This window comes from Morus notabilis, unplaced genomic scaffold (genome assembly GCF_000414095.1).
Source record: "Morus notabilis unplaced genomic scaffold, ASM41409v2 Scaffold87, whole genome shotgun sequence".
Lineage (NCBI taxonomy): Eukaryota > Viridiplantae > Streptophyta > Magnoliopsida > Rosales > Moraceae > Morus > Morus notabilis.
The window spans coordinates 372796-396513 of record NW_010366183.1 but is presented as its reverse complement, the minus strand read 5'-3'; the positions used below and the strand labels follow the sequence as shown (position 1 = coordinate 396513).

The window sequence follows — 23718 nt, the reverse complement described above, 5'->3', positions numbered from 1 at the left end:
TTTAGTTTTATTTATATAAAAATTCTCACTTGCTTGTTTCGTTCAAATAAAGTTAGTATTGACATAATTTTGGTAACTAATATTATTCAGTCCTCATGGGACGATTCTCATTTCTATGAACTTTACTACTTGATATGATAACGTGCACTTGCGTTTGCGAAAATTCGTAACACAATCCTTTGTTGCTTTCCATCGATACTAACTTAACACATTCTAAAAACTTTTGTTTCCATTGTTTTTCTTTTTTACGGGTAGAAGAAGAAGATAATGTTATATTATATATATATAGATGAGTAGAAGAAGAAGATAATATTATATTATATATATATATATATATATATGAAGAAGAAGAAGAAGAGGCGTAGAGGTGAAAGAGACGCAGAGTGAAATTAGGGCAGAGATGAGAAGAAAAAGGCGTGCTAGTTGTTTAGTATGTAATGTTATATTATATTTTTTTTTCTACGGGTCACTATGGGTTAGTGTCTGGTTTGAACCCGAAATTGACACAAAATTGAATTGCGGGTCATACGGGTCCAACCCGAAATTGACCCGTTGTTCGTGTCAATTTCGAGTCGACCCGATTCCTACCCGCACCCCATTTTTCTCAACCCTAACTCGTAATTTTCGTGTCGATTTCGATTCGTGTTGTCGTGTCGTGACCCGTATTGCCGCCCTTACAAATTACCCCTAAGATACAACAAACTATTGAACACAATATCTAGCAATAATATGGAGTTTCAGAACATACATATAAGTCTGTAAATTTTCTGGAGAATTAATAAAGACAGATGTGCTATTTCATGAATGAATGCATCCTCTTTAAATATTACAACCATTCACATAAAGGTACATTTTCAATGTAAAAGTATCCTTTTATGGATTAATACACCTATCAGAATAGTTATATTTATTGCTAATTGGTGTTTAGATATGTATGAAAACATATCACCAATGGATGTAATGGTTCGAAACGTTTTAGATCACATAAACTCATGAAAACATTATTTTCTGCAAAATTTCTACTATAGCGGGTGTTTTCTCACTGCAGTGCATAAATGGACCCGAGGCCTACAAACATTTTGGCTGCAGTGAAAATATTTCGGCTACACTGTAGCCAAAATATTTTGGCTGCAGCTGAAATATTGGCCGAACCAAACTGCATAATTTGTGCAGTTTGTCCGCTGCAACATTTATAAACTCGCTGCAATGTTTTTTGGAGTCCCCTTAACATGTATTTTTCATGTTTTAACACTCAAACAACTTGTGATCTTGATCAAGACATATTACAATCTCTCTAACAGTCCCCACTAGATTGTAATATTTCTCCACAATTAACAACGATAAACACACACATACATGAAGGTATCTTTCAATTTTAACCTCCAATTAGTGACTATACTTCAAAGTATTCACAAGATAATAGTGTGCTTTGCATTAAACTTTGTCTCTTGAGTAAATACTGAAATATATCACATGTGTTATCCCAGACTTAAAATCTGTTCCAATCGTTTAGCACTATTCTGGCATTGTGCTCTATCATGGATTCATGAACATTTACAAGACTAAACTACGGTCTTGTTGGGAACGACACCATTCCTTATGTTCACTAAGGTGAATTTTGAATTATATCTCTAGCTACTATGAGACTCGAACTCCATTAAGAGTATAAACTCAACCTCAAGCACGTAGCTATCTTACACTGACATCTTGGAAGGGACTAATTAAATTTCGGTGCTAATCCGGTTACATAACAATGACTTTTTCTTACCCATTTAACTATGGAATAACGGTACAACTATTTCATAGTTTGGTTACCATCATCGGTGACTCTTTCAAAGAAAAGTTTCAGTCTTATTCCACTAGATGTTTCTTTGACTAAGTCTCTTGAAAGACCTTTCGTCAAAGGATCCGCTAGGTTCTTGTTTGTCCTAACATAAACAATATTGATAACACCATCGGTTATCAATTGTTTCACATATTCATGTCTCAAGCTAATATGTCTAGATTTTCCATTATAAACCTTGTTATAAGCTCTAGATAAAGTAGCTTCACTATCGTAATACAAAGAAATAGATGGCATGGTTATGGCCACAACTCAAAATCAAGCAATAGATTTCTCAGTCATTCCGCTTCTTTGCTTGTAGCGGCAAGTGCTATAAACTCATTCTCCATCGTAGAATGAGTTATGCACGATTGTTTCTTAGCAGCCTAAGAGACGGCTCCTCCCGTAATTGTGAAAATCCAACCGGATATGGATTTTTTATCACTTGCACTTGTTATCCAACTTGCATCCGAGTACCCTTAAAGTACCGCCGGATAGTCATTATATGACAAGCCCATATTAATGGTTCTTTTAAGATAACTAAGTAATCTACCAATTGCATTCTAATGTTCAATACCCGGGTTACTCGTGAACCTAGACATTTTGCATACCGTAAATGTTATGTCAGGTCTTGTACAATGCATGACATACATTAAGCTACCAATCGCACTAGCATATTCAAGCAGTGCCACCGCTCGGCCTGCATTCTCTAGTAATTTAATACTAGAATCATATGGGGTATTCGCTTATTTAAACTTCAAATGATTGAATTTAAGAAGCACATTCTCAATATAATGAGATTGACACAACGAGTAAGCCCCACTATGTTTCCTCACTTTTACACCTAAGATAGCATCTACCTCATTAAGATCTTTCATCTTAAATTGTGAAGATGGATATTTCTCGGTATCATTTACCCCTTGCATGTTTGTTCCAAAGATAAGTAAGTCATCAACATATAAACATATAATCACACCCAAATTATTTGTAAATTTAGAGTATATACATTTATCCGTATTATTATGCTTAAAACCATGAGATAAAATGATATTATCAAATTTCTCATGACATTGTTTTGATGCTTGCTTTAAACCATAAAGCGACTTGACTAACTTGCAAATCTTATTCTCATTTCTAGGCAATACGAACCCTTCGGGTTGTTCCATATAGATTTTCTCACCAAGATCACAATTTAGAAAGGCCATCTTAACATCCATTTGATACACATGCAAATTGTATATTGATACAATTGCAAATAGCACTCTTATGGATGTCAATTTAGCTACCGGAGCATATGTATCCAAATAGTCTATACCACACTTTTGTTTAAAGCTCTTGGCTACCAATCTAGCCCTGAATGTTTGTATAGACTCATCGGTATTGTATTTTCTTCTAAACACCCATTTGTTGCTTATTGGTTTTGATTCCGGAGGGAGATAAACCAAGATCTAAGTTTGATTCGACATAATCGAATTCATTTCATCATTCACGGCCTCTCTCTAAAAGGAGGCATCTCGTGAAGACATAGCTTCACTAAATGTCTTTGGATCTTCTTCTACATTAAGCAACAATGGTATTTTATTAAGTACACAATTTCTCTCTCCTTCAACCAAAAAGATTAAAGCTTGAGATGTCATGGACTCTTTCATTTTATTAGTAGAGGTACCGGGAGTATCAACACATGGTTGATCAACATTATATTCTAATTTAGTGGAAGAATCATGGCTAAACTTATTCTCTATAAATTCAACATATCTTGATTCCACAATCACATTAGAATCTAGATTCAATAATCTATATGCCTTAGAATTTTCAGGATATCCTACGAAAACACTTTTAATTTCTCTAGCACTTAACTTTGATGATTTAAGGTCAATCCCTCTATAAAAGGCTAGATAGTCCCACACCTTTAAATACATCAAGTTTGGTTTCCTTTCTTTCCATATTTCATATGAAGATACATGTATTTTCATGGATGTAATTCTATTATGAATAAGACATGCAGTAGATAAAGCTTCCCCGTACAAATTATTATGTAATTTAGCATTAAGAAGCATAGAGTTAATCATATCGGTAAAAATCATATTCTTTCTTTCAACCAATCCATTTTGTTAAGGAGTGAAAGGGGTTGACCTTTGGTGAATAATATCATGCTCTTCACATAACGCATCAAATTCATTTGAGAAATATTCACCACATCTATCATTTCGAACCATTTTTATCTTCTTATCTTTTTAGTCCTCAACTTTAGCCTTATAAATTTTAAATTTATCAAAGGCTTTATCTTTTGTTCTAAGTAAGTACACATAAGTGTATCTAGAACAATTATCAATGAATGTGATAAAGTATCTCTTTCATCCTCTTGTCAAAATTTCATTATACTCACAAATATCGGTATGAATCATATCCAATATTTGAGTATTTTGTTTGGCTCTAGGAAAGGGTTTCTTAGTCATTTTTGCTTGTATGTAAATTTCACACTTATCATTTTTAACATCTTTGTAATTAATCAAACCATGTTTAGACATATATTTCAAAGATCTAAAATTTAAGTGTGCTAAACGTGCATGCCAAATATCAAAAGAGTCAACAATATAAAGAGAATTCATATCATTTTATTATTAATACTAAGTTTGTACATGTCATCACAAGAATATCCCTTTTTCCAAAAAGACTTCATTCTTATATACAATACAATTATTGCCCTCAAGTACAATCTTAAGCCCATTCTTACACATTAGACTAGCGGATACAAGATTTTTCCTAATATCAGGAACATGTAATACATTGTTCAAAGTAAGCTTCTTTCTAAAAGTAAAGTCGATATCCATCACACCTCTCTCGACAACCATCGATGCATCATTGTTCCCCATGAGAACTGTTTGTCCTTCCTTTTTCACTTTGTATGATGTGAACAATTTCTTGTCATTACAAATGTGGATTGTGGCACCAGAATCAAGCCACCATTCGGAGGATTTAGTTGCAGCCATGTTAGTTTCGGTAATCATACGAATTTGCATCTCCGAGACCATAGCGCATATGTCCTCAGATTTTTCTTCAATAGTATTGGCCTTATTGATGTTAACTTTTTCTTTTTTCTTCTTGTATCTGCAGTCATTTTGGCAATGACCTTCCTTTCCATAAAAGAAACAATTTCTAGAAAATTTCTTTTTACCATTACCGAGCGTTTTGAACTTCTTGTCATTATTGACTTTGAAGTTCTTAGAAAACTTACTAGCTTCGACAACATTAACCTTAGAGGAATCTATAATATTGCCCTTGAGATCACAAGACTTAGTCTCTTCTTTGATCTTCAAGTATTTTTGTAATTCCTCCAAAGTTATGTCATCTCTCTTATGAAGGAGTTTCTTTTTATAACTATTCCAACTTTGAGGCAATTTAGTAATAATTGCCTCCAATTGGAATGATTTAGAAATTCTAACTTTCAATTCATGAAGCTCAGTAACAATGACTTGCAATTCATGTATTTGATCTAGAACGGACTTGGTATCAACCATGAAAAATTCAAGATATTTCAAGATGAGGAATTTGTCCGTACCTTCATTCTCAGTTTTGTACTTGTATTCGAGAGCGTTCCAAATCTCCATCGAAGACTCTATTGAGTTGTAGAGATCGTAGAACCTATCGGAGAGAGTGTTAAGAATATGACCCCGGCACATGACTTCATCATCTTCATGCTTCTTCCTTGCAGCCTTCAAGTATTCAAAATCATCCTCCTTCGGTTCCAAAAGAGGCTCTAACTTCGGATCAAGCACATAGGCAATCTTGAGCACAGTAAGAAGAAAGTACAACTTTCCTCTTCAGCAGGTGAAATTGGTACCATCAAATCTACTAAGTTGGACATTCGGATTGAGGAAAGACGTCATGTTCTTTTCAACCTCTATTGTAGCAAGTTAAAACCTTAAGGAATGTTGGAGAATTTGAGTGTAGAGGGTGAAAAGAATGCAAAAAATAAGAGAGGGTTTGAGGCGTATAGGAATACTTTCCTTTAAGGTTTTATTTGTCATCACTTCTCAAAGTTTGCTAATGAGTTTTAATAGCAAATTACCTCCAAGATACAACAAACCCTTCAACACAATATCTAGCAATAATATTGAGTTCCAGAACATTCATGTAAGTCTGTAAATTTTCTGGAGAATTAATAAAGACAAAGGTGCTATTTCATGAATGAATCCATCATCTTTAAATATTACAACCATTCACATAAAGGTACCTTTCCAATGTAAAGGTATCTTTTCATGGATTAATACATTTATTACAATAATTATATCTATTGCTAATTGGTGTTCATATATGTATGAAACATATCACCAATGAATGTAATGGTTTGAAACGTTTTAGATCACATAAATTCATCTGCAACAGGAAAACACTCACTGCAGCGCACAAATGGACCCGAGGCATGAAAATATTTCGACTGCAGCGGAACTATTTCAGCTGTAGCTGAAATATTTTGGCTGCAGCCGAAATATTGGCCGAACCAAACTGCACAAATTTATGCAGTTTGTCCGCTGCAGCATTTTTTGAAGTCCCCTTGACACGTATTTTTCATGTTTTAACACTTAAATAACTTGTGACTTGATCAAGACATATTACAATCTCTCTAACAAAATGACGACATACCAGAGGCCTTCTCTGCCAAAACTTCTCAACCAAATAAAGGAGATAGCAATCTCTCCTCAGTAGCGTTGTCTTTCGCCCCTTATGAGCCTTATGATTTTTGGTTCAAATTTCAACCAAGGCCCTTTGACCCACCTCTGTGTGACCCAACCGCCCAATCGCCGTGCAACTTAAGCCGTCATCCTCATTTGCGCGTGAACCTAAGCCTTGCCCATCGGTGAATTACCTCCTTCGGTGCGACGACCCTCGTGAGCCCACCCACGCCGTGAATCAACCTCACAATTTCACCTTTCGTCGAAACTTAAATCTAGTACAATGACAGTGTTAATAGAGGCGATGGGGACTGAGTTCTCAAGTGGGTTTATAGTCTGGTAATGCTGCTCAACCATCAATTTCGCTATGGCGTTGGCGTTCAACATCTTTTCGATGCAGTAGAAGCAAGTGAGCTTGGTCGTGTTCGGAGAAGGGGCTATCACCGTTAATGTGCTAAGTTGGGTCGCTGAATTGAGGGGTGGGATGAGTCGTGATTGTGATTACGGCCCGGGTTGACTCACTGGCAGGGATGATGGTGGTTCCATAGGGGAAGGGGATAGGGTGGGAACTTTGGGTTAATAACATAGCTGATATTTTTTTTATTAAATGTTTTTAATGTTTTCAAATTTTGGATAATGTAGATCTTATTTGTTCATTTGCATTTTTTGAGTTAATGTGAAAAGATGGGCCCCTGAATTGAGGGGTAGGGATGAGTCGTGATTGTGGCTACAGCCCGGGTTGGGTCACCGGTGGGGATGGTGCTGGTTCCGTCGGGGAAGGGGATGGGGTGGGAAGTTTGGGTTAATAACAATTTTTTTTATTAAATGTCTCTAAGGTTTTCAAATTTTGGATAACATAAGGCTTATTTGTTCATTTGCATTTTTTTAGTTAATGTGTGAAGATGGGTCGCTGAATTAGGGGTGGGGATAAGTCGTGATTGTGGTTGCGGCCCGAGTTGGGTCACCAGTGGGGATGGTGGTGGTTTTATCGGGGAAGGGGATGGGGTGGGAAGTTTAGGTTAATAACATAGCTGATATTTTTTTTATTAAATGTTTTTAATGTTTTCAAATTTTGAATAACATATAGTCTTTTGAATAGGTTATTAATGTCTTTAATTAATTTTTAACATTATGTCACGTCAATTGATCTGTTAAATTAATAAACAGAGATAAACATAATGAGTTATTTGAATTATTTTTTATATATTAGAAGGTATTTTAAATCGTTTTAAAAATTATGGAGCACTTTAAAATATGATACATATTTCAAGGGTAATGAAAATAATCCTCAAAAATATTTTTTTTCTAAGAAAAATAAAAGCAAACAATTATTAACAACTTGAGGTTTATTTAGGCCTCATTAACTTCGTAGATTCGAGTTTTCAATTCGAGTTGAGATGTGATATTTTTTTAAAATTTTTTACTGTAACAAAAAAAATTAAATGTGATATTTTTTAAAAACTTTTTATTATAAAAATTTAAAATTAAAAACTCGTCTTAATAAGCATCTTAATGCTAAAAGCAAGATTTGACAAAAATAAGACGCACAATGGCCCACTGAGAAAATGACCGCCTCACAGTCACAGCCCTCTTCTGATCTGTACAGTGCGTCTCAAACTGGCATTTGGCAGTACAAGACGGGTTGTGATGGATATTGTTCCCCAGAGTTGAATGACAAGGAGAAGCTGTGCACGGAGAAGTGCCAATACCATTGGTTATTGGAAAATTCAAAAGCTGTTGTAAAATGGGTTGCAGACAGAGTACACAAAAATGATATTTTGAAAATTTGTATAGAATTTTCTCTGTTCAGTGAATCTAATTAAAATTAAATTAGATTAAAAAGATATAAAAAATAAATAATTTTGATATAAATTTAATGGGTGAAAATGAAGAGTTACAAGTATTTTTTTTTAATTATACTAAAAAAACTTCTAATTTTTATGATATAATTGATATATTTTGTCGCCCACATTTTTTAACCATCACATTTTAACTTATTAAAATACTTAATTTTAGAATGATGTGGCCACTAAAAGGTCCACTTAAATTTGATATGATAATTAAATTAAAAATATGCGTATTAATAAGTTAAGTTTTTTTAATAATTAAATTTGTGTATTTTTTTACGTGATTTTTTATAAATTTAATAGATAAAAAACTTAACATATTGATATGTTAGCGTACTGAAAAATGTTCTTAAAATTTAATTGGTACATGGGTTTGTTTTTTGTTAAGAGAAGTACGTGAGGTGTTGTTCTGGATGTACATTCATCTAAGTTAAGTTAAAGGACGATTTTTAAAGGATAATAAAATTTGAACGCATGAGAGTGGTAAACCTCATTCAATGATAAACTAACAAATGCCTTGACCTTTGGGGTCCTTGACCCATGAAATTAACCAAAATTTGACATGTTTAGTTCGTTGATTCGAATTAAGATGTGATTTTATATAAATACTTTTTACTATAATAATAAATGCGACTGTTTCTGAGAGTTTTTACTGTAATAAAACTCAAATTTTAAACTCAAATTAGTGAAATGAACGAGCCATAAAAGATAAATAAACTTACCTCTCAATAGTAACAGATTTTTGGCATGTTTCAAGTAAGCCATAAAAGATAAATAAAAATATTGGAAAACTGTACAGTTTAGAATATTGGACTGCCATGAACCAAACTATATATTGGTGACTTAACGATGCCATGATAATCTTGGGATCCTAACTATAAATGTGCTCTCAGTACGACATACAGGGAATTGTAAGCCCTACTCTGAATGCTGTTGGGCGACAGAGGTATCCAAAGCATTTACATTGACCGAATTAAATAAGCTTAGCCATATTAGAAAGTACTTACACCGACTAAAATTTGCATTTTTATATTTTCTGAATTTGTCTGATAAGTACTTTCATCTACCAAGTAATTGTCTAGTCCGGTAGTAAAGAAACCAGACAGTGATGTTTGGTAGAGAGATTCATTTTTTAATTTGAATCATAATTTGTGATTTATTACAGTATTTTTTCTTATAAAAAATACACGTAAATTGAAAATGGTTTGAATCCTCCAACCAAACGTAGAGATAGTTTGGAGTAAGAATTCGTGTCATGATTCAGATCATAGTTCGTGACTCGTTACAATATTTTTTCTCATAAAAAGCACACGTAAATTGAGAATAGTTCTGAATTTATAAATCAAACGTCCTCTAATTTTTAATTTTGACATTTAAAATTTAAATTTTTTATGAGAAGAAAATATTATAGCAGAATTAAAATTATGAATTTAACGCATGAAACAAACGAGCCCTTAAAAAAAATCATTATTATTTTTTGTGGGTGGAGTTTTATATATTTTGGAGTACGCTTGATTTTTCCTATTAGGAGGATAGGATTTAAATTTTATTATTTATTATTGTATCTTAATAAGTGTCTGCCTTCTCTCTAAGGACGTTTGGTTGGAGGATTCAAATCATGTGATTCGAACCATTTTTGATTTACATGAATTTTTTTCTGAGAGAAAATACTGTAGCGAACCATGAATCATGATTCGAATCATGGAACGAATCCCTCTACCAAACATAAAATATTGGAATCCAAAATCCTAACTTTGTCCATAAGATGAATATTGAAACTTATCAGAACATATAATTTTATTACTTCTTTTTTTGTTAATAATTTTATTACTTCATTAGTTGACTTTTCACTCATATGATGATAAGTAGCTCATTTAACCTTTGGCCATCTCCGTTTTCTAAGAGAAAAATGATGATTCGATTATTTTTGGCTAAAATCATTTGCCAAACTTTTTCAAATCAATTGTAGCATTGGGTTCCTTTTCTGTCCAAAGGACAATCTAAATTTCTAAAAATGTGGACTTTAATGGATTTTTTTTGGGCGTCTTTTGAGGAAGTACATAAATCCAAAGATCTAAAAATTATTAATCAAGAAAAAGTCAAAACCACAGTAAGATTGGACTTTTATGGTTTCTTTAGAGAAATTTGAAATTCATTGTCTAAATCAATAACACCACATTTATTTCACTTGAAAAAATGGCAACTGCATGAATCTTATTTGTCTTTTTTAAGTATGATAATTATAAAAATACTCCATATTTTATTAAAATTATTAGTTTTTACCTTATAAATGAGGTAAAAACTTGTTATTCCACAAACTATAGATACATGTGTGGGCTAGAATTTTAGGTCCCGTTTGGTTGTAGGACTCTGATCAAAAGATTAGAATCATGTGTTGAAATCTCTGTTTGGTGTCGTATGGACTAGAGTCATAGACTTGAATCACGGGCATTTTTTGGGTCCTGATTCAAAATCAGCCCCTCCTCTGATTCAGCTCAAAACTATAATCCTTGCACAGTAATGACACTGTTCTCTCTGGAGTTAATCGCTGAGAGTTCAGAAAAAAGCGGTGTCCTCAGTTTTTTTCCATTTATTTTTTTTTACTACGTTTATATACAAAATCTCCTTCATCTTGTTGCTCAAAATTTTATTTTCCTTTTCAGTTTCACTCTCTTTTCTCGTTCCCTGATCCAATCCTCTCTTTAATTCACCTGCTCTATGTATCTACCCTGTCTCTATCTTTTCTCCTCCACAAATGAAGGTTTTTTTTTTTTTAAAAGAAATAAAATAAAAGCTTGCCAGATTACGATTACTAGAACATGGGCTAAACTAAAAGGGTTTTTTTTTTTTTTTGTTTTTAAGAAATAAAATAAGAACTTGCCAGGATTACGATTAATAGAACATGGGCTGAAAGGGTTTTCTTTCTTTTCTCTGTTTTTGTTTCCGTTTTTAGTTCAGCTTTTGTTTACTGGGTTTTCTGAAGTTGTGATGTTTACTGGGTTTTCTACTATAGCTCATACTTTTTTCTTGTTTTTTTAAGTCTGTGTTCTCTTTTTTAATGGGTTAGTTCTGATGATCATCGCTACCAGACAAAAAGATGGGAGTTTTTTTTTTCTTATTTAAATATAATTTTCAGTAAGATGGGAGTTATTTTGTAAGAAGACGAATAATTTTTTAAATTATATTTATTTTAGTCATGATTCAAATTCAGAAAACGAGATAATTAAACGTTGGTTCGAATCATATTTTAAGTTAGAATTAAAATTATGCATATACACATACAAACGAAAGTTCTAATCACTCTGAATCATGATTTAAATTATGAATCATGATCCTGAATCAAATGACTCAAATCACCCTGATTTTAATTCTTATACCAAACGAACCCTTAATAATATATAAGCAGGTGAATGAAAGGAATAAAATTGATATTCAAATATATTATTTTTACGAAAATTAAAACCTAATTTATGCATAAAAATGGTACCGGCATGCAAGTAGAATTAAAAAATGATTTTCAACTTTATTTACAATATATAAGCATACAAATAATTATTGTATCAAGTTTCTATATTTTTTTCACTGTAACAAAAATTTTAGAGCTTACTAATACATTTTCTTTTTTTACTCTTAACTGTGAGAGAGGTATGAACCCTAAACACATCTTAAGAAGAAGCTAAAAAAAAAAAAAAAAATCCCTAATGGACTACACTGGTCTGTCAGTGGAAATCCACCCCAATTTTGTAACGTAAGGGGGAGAGGGGCTGAAATTCCCTTATTGCCCTACTATGACCGTTTGGGTAATCCCACTATTTTTTTGAAATTCTGCAGAGAGCGGGACCCATCCTATCCACTTGCAAAGAAAACGAGAAACAACGGTCAGTGGCAATCTCGCAAATTCCTCCAAACCCAAGGGCAAACTCAATCAGCGCCGAAATCTCAGAGTCCTCGAAGAAACGACAGGCATCTCGTCGCCCGAAAACCCCAGCTCGGAAAACGATAACACTGCTCCTCGGCTCCTCCATCGGGAGACAGCGAAATGACAGTCCTGTCCGCGATCCCCGTTCAAATTTAAGACCCAAAGCGCACCGCTGAGCTCACCGATATCAGAAAACGACATGGGCATAAAAGTCATTTGAGATTAAATAACATTTTCTGAAATTCAAAATTTCGGATCCTCACTGTGACTTTGGAAGCTACAAAACGGAAAAGGATTGGGTCGTATTGTTACTATCGCAACGACTAGTATCATATAAAGCGCATTAATGTAGTTGTACTCTGTGCTATGGAGTATTGTACCTTCAGTTTATAGAGACTCATATATATATTTATATTAAAAAAAGAAAAAAAAAATAGTTCTTCGAAGCTCTCTCTCTCTCTCTCTCTCTCTCTCTCGTGTCGAGCTTTCTCTGCTGTTTAACCGGAGCTCGGATTTCCCGATTTAGGGTTTTCGCCGGTCCGATTTGGAACCTCCATTTTTGATTCTTCTTCAAGCTCTGTTTCTGCGAAGGTTGATTCTTGATTGTTGGACACTGTTGTGGTGTTTGGCTTTGGGCTCTGGTTCGTTCGCGTGCGGCTCTGGCATTTTAGAGAGAGGGCGAAAGCGAAAGCGAAGTTTTTTTAGAGAGAGAGAGAGAGAGGATGGAGATGGAGGAGGATATGGAGGTGGAGCCGGTGTTCGAAGCTCACGAGATCGACCTTGAGTACGAGTTCGAAGCCGCGAGGTACTTCGATTTCACGCGGGAGGAGACTCCGGTGGAGGCTCGGGAAGCGGAGAATTGGTTCGAGTCGGCGAATAGCTATCCGCCTTCTCGTGAGTCGTTTTGCCAAGTTTTTCTTCATAATTTCTGCTTTGGAGACCAAATTTCTCGACTTTTTTTGTTATCGTTTGATTCATTTTGTCTTCTCTTGAAAAAGAAGAAAAAAATCGGTGCTTTTCGGTTACCGCATTGTTGATTTCAATCTATCTGTAAGAGAGAATGTTCAAAAAAAAAAAAAAAAAAAACTAATTTTCGTCTTTCCTCTTGTATTTCAGCTTTTGCGACGAAGTTGGTTCTAGGAGAGGACATTCTCCTGGAAAATGTGAACATTTCTCCGAAAGCGGAGAGAGAAAATCAGAGTTCTACGCTTTACGGTGGTGGTCATGTTGGTGGGGGCCAAGACTTTTGTTCAAAGGATGTAAATAATAGAGGTATTCGTATGATTGAGAATGTTTAGGCAAAAAGAGTAGTTGATCCATAGAATAGATTTAGATAGTACTGTCCATTCTTTTTTTTGTTTTCACATTTTGCGGTTTTATCATAGTTTTTAAGCCTAAATTATTGTCCCTGATGTACTAGATTGTGAAGCAATGGAAAGAGGGATCTTTGGCAATTTACAGAAAGTTCTGAATCAACCACATGGAGCATCTTCAGGTTTTCAAGTTGATGAATTTTTGGCCCAAAAAACGCGTATTATTTGCTTACCTGCTTGATTAGTTAAAAAGGGGTTGTTTGAATACTTGCTTGTATATCAACGTGCTTTATCTTTCTGCATTGTTTTTGAACTTTTTACGAGCTGCAAACTGTTGAAATATTTCAGCTCTTATATAACGTGTATCCGCCATAGTTTAACGAAGTTATTCAGAAATATTAAGTAATTACGTTTATTTGGTCAAAGTTGTACTGTAATTTGCTTATGCGATTTGTATTTTTATTTTTTTTTCACTTTACAGGATTATACAATTACTTATTCAATTACAAACCAAAAGGTAAAACTAACCCTTCTACCAAGAAGTCTCTTCCAAGGAGCTCAACTTTATTGAAGCCAACAGCAAGTCAGCTGGCTAAGCAAAATCGACCCCCTCAAGTTGGCAGTTCCAGGTACCAACAAGTCAACTTGTATTGAAGCTCGACATAAAAGTTGGCAGTTCCAGGCCCTATTGTTTTCTTAATATCGTGGTACTCTTGGTTTTTTAGATTTCAGATGCCACTGGTTCACAATTCTGAGAAGAGCTTGTGTAGTCTTTCTGGACCGGAAAGCCAGGCTCCCAAGAGGCAAAAGCTAGAGGCTGGTCACTTACGTAAGGTGCAGAGATTGTGTCGTTAGTGATTTGTACTGAGAAATTTTGACTTTTCTATAGTTTCTTAAATAATTAATTCTCTCTAGTCTAGATGCTAGAAATTGCTCATAGGCATATTCTTTATTCACACATGAGCCAGAAAGTTGTTTGTAAAAATAAGGTTGTCGTTGGCTCAGATTTCTTCCTTATTTCAGGTCACCGATGAAAAGCAGCAAACTAATTTTGTCCACAAGATCGCTAAAAAGGTATGTAATGCCACTCAAATTGTATCACATACTTTGATGGAATCCTACAGTTTTACACGTTTGTCATTTATTTAGCCCAGTTAACCTTACCATTAAGACTTTTCTCTTTCATAAATTTCCACGATAATTGTCACTGTTGTCCTCATACTGATTTGACTGTTGGGAAGGAAGTTTTTTTTGGTCTTTGCTCAACACTAGGTAGCCTACCTCAAAATTGCATTCATGTATCTGAATTTTTTATTTGATATGTATGATCTGCGTTATGCTATTTTCTTTTGGAGTTTTAAACATGAAAGTGAAGCAAAGAAAGCGCATAAGTGTGTGCCCATGTGGTCTTGCAGGATGACACTGTGTTATCTGAAACTGTTGATAAAGTCTCTGCACATGCCAAGTTGAAGCTTACTATACCGAGAGAGCCTGAACTTAAAACAGCACATCGAGCAGAAAGAATGAGGTTAGCATGTCTATGCTGTACATTTTGTTCCGGATTCACTACACAATCTAGTCTAGCAGTGTGGTAAAATTAATTCATTTCATCAATATCAGGCCTAGGAGTGTTACAGAAGTGGAGCAAGTGACGACAGCTGTTCGTAGATTCAAAGCAAGACCATTAAATAGAAAAGTCTGTACTTAAAACTCTATTTCAATTAGCAAAATTTTCTCATTATGTTTTGCCTCCTTACTGTTTTTTGTCTTAACGCAGATTTTCAAAGCCCCTTCATTGCCACTACCAAAAAGGAGTACTCCAAAATTGCCAGAATTTCAAGTAAGTGCTTTGATACTTATTTCGTGATTGTTGCTTAACAATACTTTTATACTTATTTTGTGATTGTTGCTTAACAATACTTTTACATTTTTCCCCATGCCATGACATCTTTACCCGTAGAAGTGGCCAAAAAAAAAAAAAAGTGTTAGCAAACTGAAGTTTCTAGTGTAGAATTTTCCACTTACATTCTCTTCCTCTCATGGCCTTTTAGGTGTTTCACCTGAAGACAATGGAAAGGGCCATGCAAAATGTGTCTACCGCTTCATTCTCTAATACTTGCAACGACACTGACAAGGTTGTTTGCTAGCTAGAATTAATGTTTTGCGTTGGTCTAGGTTCAAAGTGTTCTTCTTCATCGCTTCAAATCTATAAGTTATGAGAATCTTTGTAAATTTGTAGAAGCGAAGTATATGACTAATTATTTGATGTAATAAATTCATTGCAGGGGCAGGACAAACCCAGTACTTCTAATATGGTAGAAAATGCAAATAAGGAATCCAGAAGGTAATAAAACAAATTATTATTTAGTTATTATTTTTAAATTTGAAAGAAGAGATATATGCACTCTGCGTTGTAAAATTGCCGGTCACATGAGAAATAACACCTCAAAAATTACGCTGCTTTGCTTAGGCCAATTACCTTAGAAGCTCTAAAGCAAGATGGAGCTGTAATGCACAAATTCAAAGCTCTTCCTCTTAATAAGAAGGTATTGCAATGCATTCTCAGTATTGTTAGTCTTATTTGAAGCTCGTTCTAGGTATTATCAAAGATGGTTTATATTTCCTATTCAATGCAGATATTTTCTAGTAAAGGAGACATTGGCGTTTTCCGGAATAGCAAGCGAGAACCCACAATACCAATGGTAACTCAGAGATGTTTACACTTTCCTCGTCGCTATTTGCTTAGATTACTGATTGAAAGAAATATCTAAGCTAGTAACGTGCTTTGAATTCTATATAGGAATTTAATTTCCAAACCGAGAGAAGAATTCAGCATAACCCACCAACAGATCTTTTCAGTAAGGTATGCATGGCATCAAGTGATGAGTTCTTTTTTATTCTGTCATACCAAGTATTCATGATATCTTTATGTCAAATGCCAGCTTTCTCTGACATCTGAACTCCAGCCAAACAACAGGTCTCACCCGAAATGGCATCAGTCCAATTCTTCATCTGCAAAGGTTATTTTTGCCTTTCTTAGATGATCTTTTTCAATTCAATTTGCCTATTACCATGCTGAGTTATTCAATTTTTTGGTACAAGGGTTCAAAAGAAAATAAATTGGATTCTTTCCAGCCAGAAAATAAGGTAAATTCTACAAAGAAGAATCGGTTCTTTAAGTTATTGTGATCCTTCTTTCTCTCTCCAGCATCAAGTTTTCCTCTTTTGCAACCCTTATGCTATTCATTTGAATTGTTGCTTATGCAAGTAGTGTTTTAACCTTTCCTTGTATCACATATGTCATTCATATTTACGCACTGCAGGTAACAGACCCCATGATCGATAAAACTTCAATATTTGGTCGAAAGCAGACCCCATGTGGGAGTGATGGGGGCATCTCTGAAATTAGTAACAGATTGCATACAAGGTATGCCAGCTCAATGAAGGCAATTCTGCTAAAACTTTTCTTTCCCTTTTCTTTCGTTGCTTTAAATTCTGGTTTAAACCTTCTTACATTGAAACCGAAACAGGAGGATGGGTATCCTTTGAGAGTAAAAGCCGACAAGATTCTTAAACTGGCTTCTGCATAGGCAACATAATCAGGTTTTCGTATGTTCTGCTGGAGGCAAAGGTTAAAATAGATGCATCATGAATGATTGCGCAGAACAACTCAATCCAAGTCCATCCGGCCGTTTTTTTGTATATGGAAATTGATCGAAGTCCACATAATCTTACCATTGGGATTAACCCCATACATGTGGTGCTAAACTTAGTACTGAATACATATCCTTCAAAAGTTGTAGCTTTCTGTTCAAATCAATAATATGCTCAAAAGCCTTTGTTGTACAGCAATTATGAACCCCGTCACATTGTAGCTTTTCTTTTCACCTTTTTTTACCATCTTTTTCCTTCTATCCTTTCCCCCTATATTTTCTAGACATGAAAATGTCAAGTAGTTCAGGAACAAGCGCGCCCACTCGCACACAATACTATCATGTTCCTCTCCGTGATAAAATAGAATTTTTGCAGCCATTCCTAATTTACATTTTACAGTTGGGATAGCAACAAGATTTCTAAGTGTTCTATTAAAATATTTGCCGTGTTTGAAGTTAGTTTTGTTTTTGCTTTTCACGTTTTTTGAGAAAGAAAAAATGAAACGGGAGAGAAACGTTGTTTGACACAATTAAAGACAAAAAACGGAAATGAAAACAATTTTTTAGTTTAGTGTAAAATAATAGAGAAATGAAAAATGAATTTTAATCGTTTTTTAATTTTTGTTTACGTTTTTTCCCTTTTTAAGCATAGAGAGACATTAATTAATTTTTTTTTTGTATTGAAAATAATTTCTTAATAAAATTGTCAAACGTATTTTAAAAAATAATTTTTGTTTGAGATTGAAAACATTTTTATTTTTATTTTTATATAAAAAATAAAATTATTTTAAAACGAGTTTCAAACGCACCTATTGTATTACACTTTATACTTTCAGGAATGTTGTCATTATCCCCTACGTTTCATAAGTCATGTAAAGACACTATCCCATACATTTTATAATTCATGTTAAAAACCTGTCAGAAGGATAAGTGCAACATTCTTTACAACATTCTTTATGCGTCGGCTAACTACTTGATTACGTCCTCTTAATTTGATGGACAGACTTAATTATACCAATCAAAGTCTTTAACTTATTCAAGGCAGAAAAAGAAAATGGCCTAAAAGGACTTGCATGGCATGGCATCCAACGCGTCACTGCCCTAGCCTTAGCAAAACCCAACGTAGCTGAGGGAACATGTAATGAGCATATGTATTCAGTACTAAGTTTAGCACCACAGGTGGTGCATTAATGTTATATGGACACCATGAGAGATATAAAATGGAAAATAGGTCCCACTAAGTATAGTCCCACCTACCTACCTTGTGGAACCCACTTTACATAAATAGTGGGGATTTTAACCATGGGGATATATACGAGTGCTCATACAATATAATCGTCGTGTATGTTGTACTATTAGCATCACTAATGCTCTCATATTTTTCTTACTTTGTCTCCATTAAATTGCTCTATGAATACAACATCGTGAGCATTATGGATTTCTGATCTTCCAAAAATGATCTTCGTGGAATCATGGTTTTAATTTGTGATTAATTCGGTACGTGAAAATAGCATTGCATAACTTGTTTCTTCTGATTATGGAGGAATCATTAGCCTTCTTTCTCTGCATCAAATTGCTTTCTAACTGAGTTGTTCTTGGTGAGAGCCTGCTTTGTCCAGCGCTTAATATCATAGGCTCTTTTAAAAGGTTTCTTCTCCTTGGCAAGCCTTCTCTTTGTTATCGCAATCGCCAAGTCATTCGGAAACAATGTGCGCCATACAAAGGCATGGAGAAGAGTCGAAACAAATAACACAGACACCATTGCTGATGACACGAAAGAAAGAGTAAGTGCGAGGCCTTTGGTTAGAAACGAAGGGACATCTTCTGCATACTTGATGGTAGCTACAGAGGCAGTTGTCATTGGAAAGGTGTAAGACCACCACGCCACTGAAAACCTGCCAACAGTTTTTAGCCAATTTGGAAACTTAGAAATTGTAGGATGCTAAATTACAAAATGAATAAAATCCTTTTTTTTTTTTTTTGTGGTAAACAAAAAAGAAGGGGGTTTATCAATGTCTCTCATCCCTTGATACTCAAAACTTCATTCATGAACTAGAGGGATTTGAATTAATTTTACTCGAAATATCAGGCCAGTTGCACTCTCATCACCACAAGTCCAATGTTATATGTACCATTGGCATCAAACCATATGGGTCATCCTAGAGGAGGAGAAGAAAAGATATTTTGACCGCTACACTACCGTCTACCCCATATGCTATAAAAACTCAAAAATTAATGGTGATATGCTATAAGTAAGGAATAGCTTACCCAAACCCTGTGAAGAAGTTGATCCTTACAACCAATGAAATATAGAGAAACAAAGCTATGAAGTAGCAAGTCCTGGAACACCCATCAAACTCTCCATAGATGGTACGCCAAGCAAGACTAGCAGCCGATGGAGCTGCTATAAACATGGAGTAAACCGGGTGTAGCTCCTTGGGCAAAGCTTCACTAGTTGGCAATCTCTGGTACAAAGTGACAAACAACACAAGGTAATGAGCAAAACCAACTGCCCACAAGAACTTTGCAGGCTCCTGCCACCCCACCTTGGAGGCTAAAATCGCTCCTACAAAGTTTCCAACGACCGAGAGGTGAGAAGACGGATTTGCCACCTTGCAAAGCCGCCTTTTACCGCCCGAAAGCCACTGGCCATAGATCTTTAGCTCAAGGAAGAAATAAGGCCCCATGAAAGCGCACCAAATTGCAGGGTGAAGGGTTGCCGGGGCAAGCATTGGCGGTACGGAAATGGACAAGAACATGCAGACAACCCAAGGGGCAAAGAAGAAGTTGACCCTTACCGGGTGAAAATACTCTCTTTTAACAGCCTCAAAGTAGAATATGCATTTGAGAATGTATGTGAAAGTGACCGAGACAAGAACTGCAAGGGCAAATAGCCAGAGGGCAAGGTTTATGAAAGGGCTAATGTGGAGAAACTCGACGGCGGGGCTTGTTGCAAGAGCACGCCACAAGACGGCTTGGCTGCTAAGGCCAAGACAAATACCAAAACACCCGATTGGAAACCGAAGGAGAAATGGCCATAGCTCGTCTTTTGGAAGAAGAATATCTTCATAATCCTGGTTTCATGCACATACAAGCTGAATATCTTTAATGGTGTCAAGCTTGGTTTCTTCACTTGTTAGTAAAAGATGCCAAATGTCAGTCATGATTGTTCTTAATCACCAATATTTGTCTTTTATTTAGTTAGAGACTATCACGTAAATTTTGTGGTCCTTGTGCAAAAATCTGGAGTCCAAGAGTTAGTATATGAACATGTGACAGACTAAAAAAACCTGTAGTTACCTTAATTAGTGTCAATTACGGTATAGTTATCCTAGTTAATTTAGGCCATTAAATTAATATAAGCACGTGCACATTAACGATACAGTAATTGTGACATGAGAATGAAAACAATGACTTCATTACTAAGAATTACTTATGCTCAACGTGATTTAGTGAAAATAAAGGGAAAAAATTGTCACATGAGAACCGTTAATACATGCACGTCAACGTTTAATTTGTTAGATAACATTGACGATCACACGAGATTATAGTATTGTGACTTGAAATGAGAGTGAAAACAATGACATCATTAATTACTAAATCTAACGATTTTAATATTCCTATAGTAACCTTACGGTAATATTAACTGAACCCTAATCTTAAAAGTACTTATATTATGTCTGATTCTGTGCCAAGGTCACCAGTGGTTGAACAAATAGCTTATTTAACATAATATGAAAAGTATTTTTATTTTATTTTATAATATGTCTATATTATCTGTGCATGACAAAGTTACATTTAATCAAAATCATAAAACACAAGAAGGGGTCATTTAATCATTTAGTAATGATAATATTACCTTTACTTGGTCTAACTCAGGACCTCTAAGCGCGGCAAAGTATCTCCCAGCAGGAACACTTTTATTAACACTCTCATCAAGCCCTTCAGACCCTTCAATATTCCTATGACACTCCATCTCTTTTTGATCCTTAATTCTAGATGGCAACAAAGAGTTTTGTTTACTGAGAGTTGATTTGGTCCTGAATATACTAAAGTCACCTTTCCTTCCCTCCATTCCGATCCTATTTTCCGAATCGAAACCTCCGAAACTCCTTCCACTTCTAGGAAGAGCCTTCCTCTCATGATCTCTGGCCTTGGACTCTCTGTTGAGCACAGAAAAGCCAGTCTCTAGAGAAACTTGCCTGCGGAAACTCCTGTGGCTTCTCTTCACGTCTCTTACTCTAACGTGTCGGTTAAAGCGCTTATTCTCTGATTTATCAGCCATAGTTGGATCTCCCTCTTCTTCTTCTTCTGGTAAGACCTCATGAATGTCAACAAAGTGAGTCTGGAGAGAACTCGGAGAGATTGGCCTTTCGTGATCCATTTTTGGCTTCTCCATAAGCCAATGTGAAATGAAACAAAAAAGTACCCTTTGAGCTGGTTTTTGCATGACTAATAATATATAGCCTTCAAAACGAGTGATATTTAGTTGCATGCTGGTCCATGTGTACGTTTGACGATTGAGGCTGCACAAAAAATTATGGGAAAAGTGGCCCTCAAGAAATGTAGGTGGGGGTTGTTCGGTGGATGAAATGGAAGCCATTACTTTTATGGAGAAAAAAGGTGGGGGTTTTAGAGGGATATCCCGTGAGAGGGATTAATCATCAATATTTGTGGCTTAAGATCTTTAGTTTTCTTTCATATTTGATGCCATGTTGGGGAAAGGAAAATGAAACTCTCAACGTATAAAACATAATGCAAAGGGCTTATTTCGACGTGTCACGGGTTGTACGTAGTTGTAGCTGTCGAAAGCTAGGAAATACCGATCGACCTCGAATTTGGGGGCTTATATACACGGGTGCCACCCTCATTATGGACAGAAAATTCCACATTAACACATTGGAATACTAAAAAAATCTCCGAGTTTATGGTGCTAGCCATTTGTGGCTAGCGGTATCCTACTGTGGTACTTGGGGATAGACTGCTGTAATAACCCGACTTAGGGGGAAAAAAAAACCAAAAATACCACTTAATATGGTAAAATAGTATTTATATCACTCTATTAAAAAATAAATAATTATCATTTAGTTAATAATAAAAAAAAGTTATAATAACACTTAATTATTTAAAATGACATAAATAGGAGATAAACAATCTCTTATAATGCACGAGTCTAGATTTTTACATTTGAGTCTTGATTAATATCCTTTCAGTAAAAAAATATTGATTAAAAGTAAAGATTAAAATCAAATCCATGCATTTTAAAGGGTAAGTTTAATAATTTCTCCATAATAATAAAATAAGTAATAGACTTGCACAAAATCACAACAAACCGTAGACTAACCATGCTACAAGCAAAGTCCTAGTATATTACTCAAGGTAGTCCACTGTGACACCAGAAAATATGACAACTGTATTTTTTTGCCCGAATATTAAAACACAAAAAAAAAAAAAAAAAAAAAAAACCACGGTGGCAACCAAGACGCACTATCGCTGGTCTCACCACACGGCAATGTGATTCCAGCAACAGCCACTCTAGAAGGGTGGCTCTGGGCGGCCAGGAGAGTAGGTGATTCTCCATGTCGGCGGTGGCGGGAAAGAAAGAGAACAGAAAGAAAGAAAGAAAAAACTCTTAGTGCATACAATTTTTTTTTGTCAGTCTCTCTGATAAAAAATACAAAAATTATAAAATAAGTTTTCTCGTGTCAAAGATGAACCAAAAAAAAAAAAGACTGCACGCCCCCTAATTATCTTCTCTAATTTACTCAAAAGATTTGATATATATCAGTTTTGAAACCCATGTTCAAAGTATGTTCAAAATATATACATGTTCTTTTAATATGACTCAGAGGTCTGTTTCTTCCGACTTTTAGTTTTTTAAGATTATGATGATCATAAATGATGAAATTAAACAACAAAAACTCTATAACAATCAACAAATGGGTATAAAGATTACAACTTTAAGATAATGAAATAAGATTATAAATTTTAAAATGGTAGATCTTTGTGTACAATATATGTAACTATTGTCATTATTATAAAAATTACAACTTTATAATAATTATCACTGTCAAAATATGAAAAAGTAGACATTTATTTTAAATTTTCTTACAATGGACATTTTATGTGAGTAGTTCAACGATAAAATGGTAAATAAACCATCAAAGTTTGATGGACTTTTGTCACTAATCATGTTGAAATAAAACAAAAAAAAATTCGAATATTTTACAAATAGAAAAAAATTCAAATCTTAGAATTACTATATAGTTATGTAGCATAAAAAGTGATTATCATAATAATAATTATTATGCAATTATGGTGTTCTTAAAATATTCTTAAAAAATTATTATATTTCAATTCTACTCTTGTAAATATGCGGTGTAGTGTAGTTTTTACTATATTTTATTACAGCCTCAATTTTCTTCAAGAAAATTGTTGAACTTACCCTTAAAGTGTTGGGTTATGATTTTTACCATTTTACTCTTGATTAA

At 34.7% G+C, this 23718-nt stretch overlaps 2 protein-coding genes across 2 annotated transcripts; one reads left to right on the top strand and one right to left on the bottom strand.

Annotated features, from left to right (window-relative positions):
• The first annotated feature begins 12730 nt into the window (after window positions 1-12730).
• LOC21405944 (protein TPX2) lies at window positions 12731-17432 on the top strand. Its single transcript, XM_010109783.2, has 18 exons — window positions 12731-13155; window positions 13378-13533; window positions 13682-13756; window positions 14056-14203; window positions 14300-14408; window positions 14598-14648; window positions 14990-15102; window positions 15195-15270; window positions 15352-15414; window positions 15626-15709; window positions 15860-15918; window positions 16045-16120; window positions 16211-16276; window positions 16375-16437; window positions 16517-16594; window positions 16677-16721; window positions 16898-17001; window positions 17105-17432. The coding sequence occupies exons 1-18, from the start codon at window positions 12984-12986 to the stop codon at window positions 17121-17123; spliced, it is 1557 nt and encodes a 518-aa protein (XP_010108085.2). The 5' UTR covers window positions 12731-12983; the 3' UTR covers window positions 17124-17432.
• A 1003-nt stretch (window positions 17433-18435) lies between these two features.
• On the bottom strand, window positions 18436-21618 carry LOC21405943 (guard cell S-type anion channel SLAC1). The gene is made up of 3 exons (XM_010109782.2): window positions 21087-21618; window positions 19496-20301; window positions 18436-19122 (listed from the first exon to the last, which is right to left on the bottom strand). The coding sequence occupies exons 1-3, from the start codon at window positions 21609-21611 to the stop codon at window positions 18777-18779; spliced, it is 1677 nt and encodes a 558-aa protein (XP_010108084.1). The 5' UTR covers window positions 21612-21618; the 3' UTR covers window positions 18436-18776.
• Between the last annotated feature and the right edge of the window lie 2100 nt (window positions 21619-23718).